At 32.3% G+C, this 11388-nt stretch overlaps 3 protein-coding genes across 5 annotated transcripts; 1 reads left to right on the top strand and 2 right to left on the bottom strand.

The window, feature by feature from the left end:
* Nucleotides 1-68: 68 nt before the first annotated feature.
* On the bottom strand, nucleotides 69-2083 carry LOC115444665 (tRNA-dihydrouridine(20a/20b) synthase [NAD(P)+]-like). 3 transcript variants are annotated; one of them, XM_030170533.2, is made up of 2 exons: nucleotides 1843-2083; nucleotides 69-1169 (listed from the first exon to the last, which is right to left on the bottom strand). In XM_030170533.2, exon 2 carries the CDS (start codon nucleotides 1139-1141, stop codon nucleotides 119-121), a length of 1023 nt encoding a protein of 340 aa, XP_030026393.1. In that variant the 5' UTR covers nucleotides 1142-1169; nucleotides 1843-2083; the 3' UTR covers nucleotides 69-118. The 3 variants fall into 3 exon arrangements, with proteins under 3 accessions (XP_030026393.1, XP_037299098.1, XP_030026391.1); XM_037443201.1 differs by having other exon boundaries at nucleotides 1839-2074; XM_030170531.2 differs by lacking the exon at nucleotides 1843-2083 and adding an exon at nucleotides 1568-1815.
* A 926-nt stretch (nucleotides 2084-3009) lies between these two features.
* LOC115444664 (transmembrane protein 242) lies at nucleotides 3010-4911 on the top strand. Its single transcript, XM_030170530.2, has 4 exons — nucleotides 3010-3325; nucleotides 3723-3824; nucleotides 3935-4068; nucleotides 4719-4911. Exons 1-4 carry the CDS (start codon nucleotides 3292-3294, stop codon nucleotides 4851-4853), a joined length of 405 nt encoding a protein of 134 aa, XP_030026390.1. The 5' UTR covers nucleotides 3010-3291; the 3' UTR covers nucleotides 4854-4911.
* LOC115444663 (programmed cell death protein 2) lies at nucleotides 4900-8490 on the bottom strand. The gene is made up of 6 exons (XM_030170529.2): nucleotides 8139-8490; nucleotides 7799-7978; nucleotides 6187-6336; nucleotides 6013-6117; nucleotides 5367-5663; nucleotides 4900-5071 (listed from the first exon to the last, which is right to left on the bottom strand). The coding sequence occupies exons 1-6, from the start codon at nucleotides 8340-8342 to the stop codon at nucleotides 4919-4921; spliced, it is 1089 nt and encodes a 362-aa protein (XP_030026389.1). The 5' UTR covers nucleotides 8343-8490; the 3' UTR covers nucleotides 4900-4918.
* Between the last annotated feature and the right edge of the window lie 2898 nt (nucleotides 8491-11388).

Here is an 11388-nt window from a genome sequence, read left to right as displayed (position 1 = left end):
CTATATAACAATTTAGATTTTTCTTTAAAAAAATTGGGAAAGATTCTATTAATAAATAAATAGAATAATTGAAATCATCATATCTTATAATAAAAAAAAACTTATATACTATGGGATATTATACAGGTTCATCAAATAAATTCCAGTTCATATGATCTAAATCATCATAAGTATTAACGCAACTAGTAAAGTAATTTCCATCAGTTTCATTACTACTGTACACTTCACAAATACAATAATGTGTGCTTTTTCCACAACCCCTACACTTACTGCTATGTTTTAAAAGAATTTCATCAGGAAATTCACAACTGATAAATTCTTCTAAATTTAATTTAGGTGAAAATATTTCATCAATTTGAAGCAGATTATTTTGTAGATAGTTATCAACACTTTCAAAAGTGCCGAGATGATTAAAAACTTGTTTTTGCTCCCTGGTTAGAACTTTTTCAAGCATGAACACTAAGTGATGATGGTAACATTGGAATGTTATGTTATTTTTACTTAGATCTTTCATATCCATCCATTGCTTGATACAACTCAAAGGGGTTCTATTAGCTCCGCTGAATAGTGCAGGATTTGTTAATAATCCGCTCGCTGCCATAACTCCATCACATTGGACTTCTTCATGCATTTTATCAGCTTCCAGTAAAGTTTTCACACCGCCATTGGCCACCATAGGTATTTTTATTGATTCACAAACATGTTTAAGTGCAAGTGTGTCTACCATCCCAGTACTCTTTTGAGAAGGATTTCGCCCATGAACTGTTAAAAAATTAACTCCACATTTTTCCATTTGTTGACACATGGTTATAGTTTTTTTTAGTTCTTTCAATATTCTTATTTTCACTGACACACTAAAATTTGAGGGTAGATTATTTCTGATCCCTTTCACTAGATCATAAATAATTTCAGGTTTTGATAGTAATGAGCATCCATATCCATCTTTCATGGCCCACTTTTGAGGGCAGCCACAATTAAGATCCACCCCATCTACATATGGACACACCAGTTTTGTGGCATCTACGAAGTCATTGCGATTGTTGGCAGCAAACTGAACGATTAGTGGTGTGTCATTAGTTGTAGTCAAAAATTCACAATCTCGTGCTTTTGAATTTTGGCAAAAAGAATCAGCCATTACCATTGGTGTGAAACACAAGTCAACTCCATAACTGAAAATAATCAAATTTATAACATGAAATATGTGCAAAATAATGAACAGTGTAAGTACGTAATAGGTACTATGTAGAGTTAATACTGAACAAACTGCTGCTTAGTTACCAACAATCGTAAATTACAATGTAACCGTCTTTGTCAATAATTATAGAGAGAAATAATTTGAAATTGAAATCAACATTACGAGTTTCTGTTAGCAACAAATAAATAAAGAAACATAAAATATGGTCAACATAACCTATTAGTCAAAATAATTCAATTCCAAAATATAAGTAAAAATAATTTAATAGTAAAGTACTATTTATGTTATATAAAATATATATTTTTTTAATGTTTATACTATTACTTCCATTATAATTTTGGATCTAAGGTACACATTATGTATTTTACTTACTTTTTTACAAGCGTCCTAAACTGAACTTTACTATATCTGACCATCGGTGCGCATACTTTTATATAGCTACCATCTAACTTAGCACTTTTAAACAAATTCGTAATATCAGTTGTTTTTTTCATGTTATTCATATAGAATTTACCATCAAATATGAAATTCAAATTGTTTTTTTCTCAGATTTTTTTGCAACAGGTATCCAGAAAGAAAACCATAAACCACTTATCAAATCATGTAGGGATGTGCGCAAAGAGAATTATAATGATGTGCGTACTTACGCGAGTATTTACTTGCAATTACCCTGAGCAACTACCAGAAATTAATCTATGGAGACAGAAAGAACTTAGTATTTCGAGAACCCAAATGCAAGAAGTTTTTATATCTGAACGCGATCAGGTTCTTTATTGTATCGAAACACAGGTCAATTTCCGGTCCAGAAAGAAAATACTTGGAAGTATTTCAAACCCTACTTTTTGCCTTACTTGTAAAACCTAGTATGCGATTTTGTAACTACGAGCAATGAAAATAGACAGTAGACATTGACGCTAACGTAGTGTTACCAACTTCCCAAAATGTTATGTTCCCCGAAAGTTGAGCATTGCATAACTTTACACGATCATGCATAGCATCTTTAACGTGTATGACCGTTTAGATGTATTGATTGAAGCGCATAACATGCAAATTACGGGCTGATAGTTTCATCTTTTTTTTTTCTATACTTTTACCTTTACCTGTGTCCACGCACAACGACCCGACTTACTATTACGAGTAAGTGCGAAAAAAGGAGCCCCTCAATATGTTGAGGGGCTCCTTTTTTCGCCATTGACCTTTACCTGTATAAGCGGTTTATTTCAGGCCCCAGTGGGGCGGGTAGAGCAGCAAGTCACTGCGGCATGACGCGAAACGCGTTTTAACTCCGAGTAAAAATGTAACTAAACTCGTGATTTTTTTTTTATCAATAATCGCTGAGGCATCTTTTCTTATTGTGCAGTGTATGCCCTGCACACGGGGGCAGTATGTTAGGGGCGCCGAGCGCCACTCGCGACACCTTCAAAATGACATGCATCGCTCGCGACACTGGCGTTCTCAAACAACCTGCACCCGTGCTGAGGCCAGCAAGCGGCTTCTTTACTTTACACAATAACTTTTGATTTAATATTATCAAATTTATTTAAGATTACATTGTCTCCTAGGGGGCGCGGCGCCAAGGAATTTCTTGCACACGGGCGGCTCATGAGCTAAAGCTGCCTCTGACTGATAACCTACTTCTATTTGAACGCGCTAAACTTGTATATACATTTCTATGTAACGTGTGTATGTGTGCGCACAAAAGTACACACACGTTTTTTTTAAATCTAGGGTAAAACTGAAATCGTCAGTAAAAACATTGAAAACAGCTGTCAATTGACAGCTGTTTTCAAGCTGAAAACACATTGACCGATTATTGTCAGACTTCAGTTCAGAGACAAACTAGAATTACTAATTATTGTCCTGTCTTGTCGTGTTATTTCTGGTGTTATTTACGGTTTACTGTTTTATTTTTCTAATATATTTATAATAAATAAGTAAATTTAAAAAGTTCTAACTTCAACTAAATTTGGATTAAAATATAACTCTTGATCGACAGTCTCAAATAATCGTATTTTTTTTTAAATATAACAATAATTAATGAGTTCTTATGTAATAAATGAGTATACTAGGAAGTTATAATCTAAAGTGGTATAAAGATGGAAAAAGAAGAACGTATTCAAAGGATAAAAGTTATGTTAATATTATCGAAGTATTTTTTTCCACATTTCACAGATGACAAAATAATAAAAACATAGAATTTTATAATACATAATATAGAAAATTTATTTATTTTTCGGACAATATGTGCACTGCATCTAGTCATAATAAATCCTAATCTATATTTCCTAAAGTTTTATTGTACCTAGGTATACTTCAAGTTCTATGCTGGAAAGAAGTACAATCTTCATATAATAATATGTCATACAAAATACATTTTATATGTCTGTCTATAATGAAGCCAGGCTAACCAAAGATATTTAAGAATGCAATATTTTGTTTCTTTACCAAAGTCATTATACAGTAAATGCAATTAAACTTATTTGTATATTAACTTCTTCTGTAAATAATAAAGCTTTTTAAATTGCAGCTGGTGCATTTTTAGCCTCAGTTGCAGGGGTTTCTGCATTCATAGGTTTTAGTGCCACACTTTCAACAGCCAAAAAGACTGACCCAAAATATTTTAATAAAGGTAAATTTGTATTAGGTACATTATATTATCTGCCTCATACAATAGCCTCAACATTGTTTTAATGCTGGAGTACTTAAATGTATAAATATTGTAATTATTTTCCCAAACAGGTTTACATAGTGTAGAATTAGCAGATACCGGTGCTTTACTTGCCCTGAGAGCTCTTGGATGGGGCACTTTGTATGCAATAACGGGCACAACTTGCTTATGTTATGGAATATGGAAACTGTCTGGTGCGAAAGATGTAAGTTGTTATTGTATTTACATAAATAACTTTTATTTTTTGGGAAGAGAGTACTATAGTTTATAAAGTACATGAAGTGGTGCCCCACACCTAACCGCACTGCTTGTAGTGAAGATATTCTGCTATTGTATTGGTGACATATTATATTTATATTATTGATTACTTTTTGTTAATAATTACTGTGGTCTTTTATTTTATTGGAATTTTGTTATTGTAAGCCCTGTTAAAGTTACGATTCTTATTTTTATTCACTGTAGGGATTTCCCATGATTTGTTGGAGATCTTTAAAAAAGAAAATGATAACACACGAATAGAACTTCAGCTTCTTAAAACAACTATTCATTAAGATTTCTGTATGCTAACACTTGAGATTTTAAAGTACTATATTTTTTTAATGTATGTATTGGCACTTAAACATTTAACATTTTTATTGTATAAATAAATAATGTTCCTTCCACTAGTCCTTACTACCTCCTAATGAACGGCTGTTGTAATACATTTTGTCCAACTACATAAGCTTTGAGGTATAAAAATATGCACATGCATAATGCATATTCATCCATATAAATATACTCCTCTATCCCACATGTTATTTAAAGAAATGATGAAATAGAATTCCCAAAATATATTAATGTAATATCTTGTTTCAGCTAAAGGACTTTAGAGTTAAAATGGGACAGATTTTGCCAGCTTTGCCGAAAAATGATCCACCTCAATCAAGAACAGAGTTTAGTGGCATGAATGATTTATTAACTTATTTATCAGAGGAGTATGGTAAAAAATAAATTATGACTAAATATTGTAATTTATCATATTAAAATAAACAAAATATATTTTAACAAATAACATTTTATTTTAACAAATCTTGCTTAATCATAAATTCTTGTTTATAAGCCGGACCCTCATTACAGCTTGCCCTGCATGTGTATACAGCCAACACACCCCAATCAATGCTGTTAAAATCTATACCCACATCAATGAAGTTTAAGAGCTGTGGCATAATCTGCAAATAAAAATAATATCCTAGTACTATAATTTATTGTTTATTAAGACGTATCAAAATACTCCATTTATGTATAATTATACATATTGTAGAAGCTATGGGACAAATTTAATAATCTGTCTAATGGGTAAAATTATTTAATGAACAGCCAGACAAAAATGTTTTGTTAATTATGTTTCAGTAATAATATTATTGCCTAGGATGAATTATTCTTTTGACTAAACTGACAAAATATTGTAGTCTTATGTTTTTCATGTATATTGAATTATATTAGCTTTTATTTATGAAGACTTACTTGAAATTCAAATTGTCTATCTTCATTGCAATATTGACATTTTGGAACATGGATGACACTTCCCTCATTGCTTGTGATCCACAATGGACAACCTCCTCTTTCATATCTCAACACTTGATCTGGGTGGCGTGCAACTCTTTTACTGAACTTGTTAAACACTTTATCTTCTGGCAGTGTTTGTGTATACTGTTCCAATTCATTATCACTTATGTCACTGAGTGTACCAGCCCGTTTTTCCTGCATCAGCTTTCTTAGCTTATCCATTTCTACATTAACATCTACATTTTTGTCATCTCCCTTGAAAATTAAACCATATTTTTAACTAAGCATTTTTTTTACATATAAGGAAGGATAGTATGAAGGAGCCTGTGTATATTATAATTATAGTGCTTTTAGTAGCAATTAGATTGTTGCTATGTCTAAGTAGGTGTTATTGGAATAATAAAGTGCTAACGAAATGATAATTAAGAGTTGTAATATAAGTATTAATGTTAATGCTATGAGTAACATAATATTGTTTTTATTAAAATCTCCTTTACTGTAATTAAGTCTATAAATAAAGAGCAATATAAATTAGTTTCACTAAACCTTATTGTCTTATATGAATATAATGTTAAGTTGGGCTAATTAAGGAATAAATGATTACCTCATCTTCCTCGTCCACGATCAGCTCCCATTCTCTGAACAGAAGAGATTTTGCAGCCTCGGTTACTTTGAAGTAATTGTCACTGCAAATACTAGATCGGGATACCTGTAATCATGTTGATATGGCATAGTCATTGCTCATAAGAAAACTCTATTTAATTTTATTTTTTTTTACCTTTGGACAGTTTTCTTTGTGGCCTTTTTGCCAATCAAGAATTTGATGTTTTCGACTGCAATAATAAGTTTGTTTACACTTTGAACAATGTGATGGTGCTTTTATGCCACAAATTTCACATAGTTTGGTCCATTTATCCATTGCAAATTTCTGTGAAAATTATTATTTTATAAATAAAATCATTTCTTATTAAACCATAATATACTATAAAATTCAAAATCGCTTTATTGGCATATTTATATTACAGTACGACTGCGGTCTTGGGTTCGAGTCCTGGGACAGGCTTAGTGATATTGTGATTTTCTACTAGTCTAGCATCTGGAATTTTGCCCCATATGGCGACAGGCTCACCTGTAACATCATGAGACGAAATATACACAGCGAAAAGTGGGTGCACAATTGAGGCCTATGCTTACCTCTTTTTTATTTACTTACTTTAAGATTTACTCTTCTTCTTCTTCTAGTTCTTTACAAAAAACTTGTGGGAGAAAACTTTATTAATATTTGATTTTTAAGTTTGTAGTGGTTTTTGGGAGCTTTCTTTGACAGTTATACTACATATTTTATACAAAATGAGTTCTAATCCTATTGTATTTTGATGATGAATCTTTGATGTTCAAGGTCAAAACATATTCTATTATGGTAGTATGTTAAAGCTATACTGAACCCTACACAACAAGAATCATCAAATGCTATTTGATAATGATTTATGTTTACGCCAATGTTAGACATTACCATAGGGCTATTTTAGGGATATTATCACAGTTTTTATCATTTAAAATCTGCAAGTAAACAAGCCACAAACCCTTGCCAAAGAACACCGATTGTTGTGTAAAGATGTTAATACATACATTTTTGTCTTCGGCCAACATACGGACTTCTCGATCTTGTCTTGTGGTCTTTATACATACATAGTAATATAGAACCATACAACTCACTCCAATTTCTTTTTTTCTTAAGACATGTGCTCCCAGGAGCCTTTTTTGTTCCGATAGTAATGTCAATAGTAATGTCAGTCTCTTGTCTTCTTTTTTTAATAATATTTATATTGACTGTTTTTTTTTTACCCCCACAGCAAAGAGTTTATATTCGAATACATATATATTTATGTGTATTGTGTATTTATGTATATTGTGCTTCCAATAATATACTAATAAAATTAAAGACCGATTTCTACCTTGGATAATTACAAAATCTTCAAAAATTGCATTATGTAATACTTGAACAGTCCCTTAAGCCAAAATTTTAAAGAAAAAAAAATGCAACAAATAGATAATCTCCTTTGAAGTCATTTACAATAGATGTTTACATCTGATACCTAACAACAGTGGAATTTTCTAATGTTTTTCAAATTAATCTAAAAATTTTATTGACTATTGATCTGATTAAAAAAAATCTAATTGCTTGAAATGAATGCACCAAAACAAGGTTGGATTGTAGTCATGTAAGTCAAATTTTGCATTAAAACTTACAATGTAAACAAGGAAGTCAAGGACAATACTAAGCCAAATTGGTTGTGATGTTTGCGATTTTCACATAATGGCTTTGGTTATTAAATTGAAAATTTATCATAATATATAATAGTGATTATACCTATTAATAAATATCATACCTCATTTTCACATTCTTCATATGGCTCATATGAATAAAAATCATTTTTTCGTGGTAATTGGCAACGCATTACTAAAAAATTATCTGCCGTATTGGTTCCACAACATCCACCATTTCTACACACAAATACAAATAATGTTCGGTGAAAACAGTCATCAGATTCTTCATATGGTGCATAAACCTGGAAATTTAAAGATTGTTAATACTTCATTCAGAGTTAAAAACATTTCCGATTATAATTTGAAATACTGCGAAATACATAATAACTAATTTAGAAGGTGCTTAAGTTTGTTATTTAAACTGTAAGACCACTTAGCAAGTACCTTAATAATGTTACACACCTGACACAAAAACACCAAAGGTTCTTGGCATTTCTTACAACTGACTTCTTCTGGTTTCGGTAAATCTTTTAAATTCAACCACGCTGGTTTACCTCCAATTTTACTCGGAAAAAATCTTGGATGCAACAGCCAATTTGATTTTTCTTCTAATATTCCAATGTCTACTTTGTTGGACATGTTTTTTTGGTCTATTGAATTATTCATGTAAAATAAAAATCCAAGCAATAATTGTAGCGTATACCGATTCTTAGTTTTAAAATGATTACTATAAAATATGTTGTACTTTGTTAGGTTAAATTCAATCAAATTCAATTTTAGATTGTGGCTACCAGTGTTGCCAGGGCCCTTGAGGCGTAAGTTACGTTTCGTTTCCTGAAATGTTACATTTTTGCTGCAAAAGTTACATTATTGTTTTTTTTTTAATTTACGCGCTTTTGGCAAGCATTTCTGTAGCGACGAAACCGCGGGGACTCGCGTAGTAGAAAATGTGCGCGCGCACACTCAAGCAAAATCAAGTTTTAGTACATGCAAAATACGTTTCATTTTGTCATGGCGAGCCATCCTAGGTGTGATATGGAGTGAAATACTTTTTAGACCCGCCAGTTTTAGGCGCGTTCAATTTGGATGCGTTGAATAGAAATGCGTTCGTAAACTGTTTACAATAAATAATTTATATTACAAATCTCGTTGTTCTCAAAAGTTACGAAAATTGCCTTAAATATAAAAATTACTTACATGTTACGCGAGAGGGTCAAAAGTAAAGAAAAATGTAAGAAATGTAACCTTCTGGCAACACTGGTAGACAGATTGACAGATTTTTTTTTTTTGGTTTGATTTTAGGCCATGTCTGAAATAGTCTCAATTATAAGGCCGAAGCCATATCTGCAATATTCTCAATTATAAGGCCGAAGCCAGATTGACAGATTTGTTTTTTTTTTAAATCGTTCGATAGGGAACCGGCTAAGGTCATAGGCCTTGCTGGCATGTGCTAAGTAAAGTTCAAATGTCTTCAGTACATAGGTAGGTACTAAATCTTCACTTTCATTATAGTCATTTCATCTACGAAGACGCGCCTCATGGCTCCCTACTTTTTGGGCAGGGGTATCGCTGGGTAAGGGGCTGCATCAAGCCTTAGTTGCGAGCCCTTAGCAGTATTATTTCTGATATGGCGCGGCGCCTGTACTATCGATATGAAACGATTTTGTCCGTTTTCTAATGTAAGAAAAAAAAATATGGGATACCAATTTGAATTGTTGCAAATTTTTTTCAATTTGCAACAATTCAAATTGGTATCCCTTTCCATTTATTTTTTACGGGAAAATCCCACCTATAGCTATTTGTGTTCCTGCCTAAAAAAATATTCCTATATATATTTTATTTTAAGTTTTTTATATTGCGAGATCCGATTACCTTCTTTTATTCAGGCAGAAAAAAATATACTTACTTATAAAATTATAATATAAAACATCTAGGTTTACTTATTACTTTTGATAAAAAATATGTAATTCCTGAGTAAAGAGATTTATTGTTATTTCGATTTCTCTAATATATCTATACTATTACATATATAAAGCTGACGAGTTTGTTTGTTTGAACGCGCTAATCTCAGGAACTATCGGTTCGGAATGAAAAATCTTTTTGTGTTGGATAGCCCTTTGTTCCTGCAGTGCTATAGGTTATATATCATCACGCAATGGCCAATAGGAGCAGAGCAGTAATGAAACATGTTGCAAAAACGGGGAAAATTTATTAGTTTTGAGAGCTTCCGTTGCGTGCGCTGCGTAAACGGTTAAAGTTATGCAACAATGCTGTATGACGGGATTGTTCCTCTTAAAAAGTTCTACAAAAATATACTTTTATTATAAAGTCCCCCGCTGCATCTGTCTGCCTGAACGTGACTCAAAAACTACGCAACGCATTAAGATTAAATTTGGCATGGAGACAGTTTGAGACCCTGGGAAGAACATAGGCTCCCGGGAAAATATATAGCGTGACTTTTATAACGGAAAACTTTAGCCCGAAAAACGTTATAATGCGGGCGGAGCCGCGGGCAAAAGCTAGTTTATTGATATAAATAGTAAGTATAAATTAATTTTTATGATGTATGCCCAGTTTTTGGTTTGATTAGCAATGGAGAAATACTTAGTAATTCTTAGATAATGGGTAGCGTACGGACTGCGTCCACTCGCCAATTCGCTTTTAAGTTCGATAACCAAGTTAGTGTACTTGGCTTGTTTTTTTATATATGTAGTTTTTAAATTGTAAATTTGGTATAGCGATGTTATAATAATGATAATATAATAGCTTAAAGGTTTAAAGTAAAACGATTTCATTAAATATGTATTGCTGTTTTATCATATAAGGTGCGTTCGTGTAAGTTCGGATACGGGGTAAGATCGTAAAACGAAAAAATACCACGAAACTATGGTTACTTTTTAATTTAAGCTACACAGGCACTGGCGCTTTTTTTTTGCCCCGCCCTATATATCACAGTTGAGTTGCTACGACCAAGGACAGGTGTGCTGTGTGCAATGACACAAAAAAGATGGATTTCGCTCTTGTTAACACTGATCGGGACTTCTATTTGATTTTGTAGACCTAAACATAATAGCTTTAGAATGGTTATTAGAACGAAGTCTGAACTTACCCCGCGAACGTCAGATCTTTTCTAAGGGCTTTAAATTTCTATAAGTACAGATATTATCACCTATTTTTAAGCTTACACGGAGAGAATTGGAATATGATGAAATTATCACATAAAGTAGCATTAAAAATAACCAGTTTCATGTATAAAATGCCGGTACTACTTAAAAAATTTATGAGAAAAAAAATATTTTCGTGACTCCTCGCAACACATGGAACAACTGTCCGGAAATTAGACGAACGCACCTTACCTATGTTTGATCTAAATATACTTACTTAATACAATATTTACTTGGCAGTTCTACCGATTTTGTATTTCGTCATTCGAGACCACTACGTCAGCGGTTCGATGCACAAGAGTTGTACGATCCATGTGGCGTATTTTTCAAAGAGAATACAAGCATTTTTTTTTACTCATCTTGATAGTTGCTCTACTTATTTTTTTTATTATATACTTAGTTCGCGGCTTCGCCCGCGTGAGTTTTCCGGGGTAAAATGCAGTTCAATATTTTATTATTTCCTAGGGTATCAAAATATCTCATAAATATAACCCTGCGAGCAATTCATATTAATGTAGTTATGTCAAAAATCATAGAACAAACATTGC

This window comes from Manduca sexta, chromosome 26, assembly GCF_014839805.1.
Source record: "Manduca sexta isolate Smith_Timp_Sample1 chromosome 26, JHU_Msex_v1.0, whole genome shotgun sequence".
NCBI lineage: Eukaryota > Metazoa > Arthropoda > Insecta > Lepidoptera > Sphingidae > Manduca > Manduca sexta.
The sequence above is the reverse complement of the archived record's forward strand: the minus strand, read 5'-3'. Positions and strand labels throughout refer to the sequence as shown.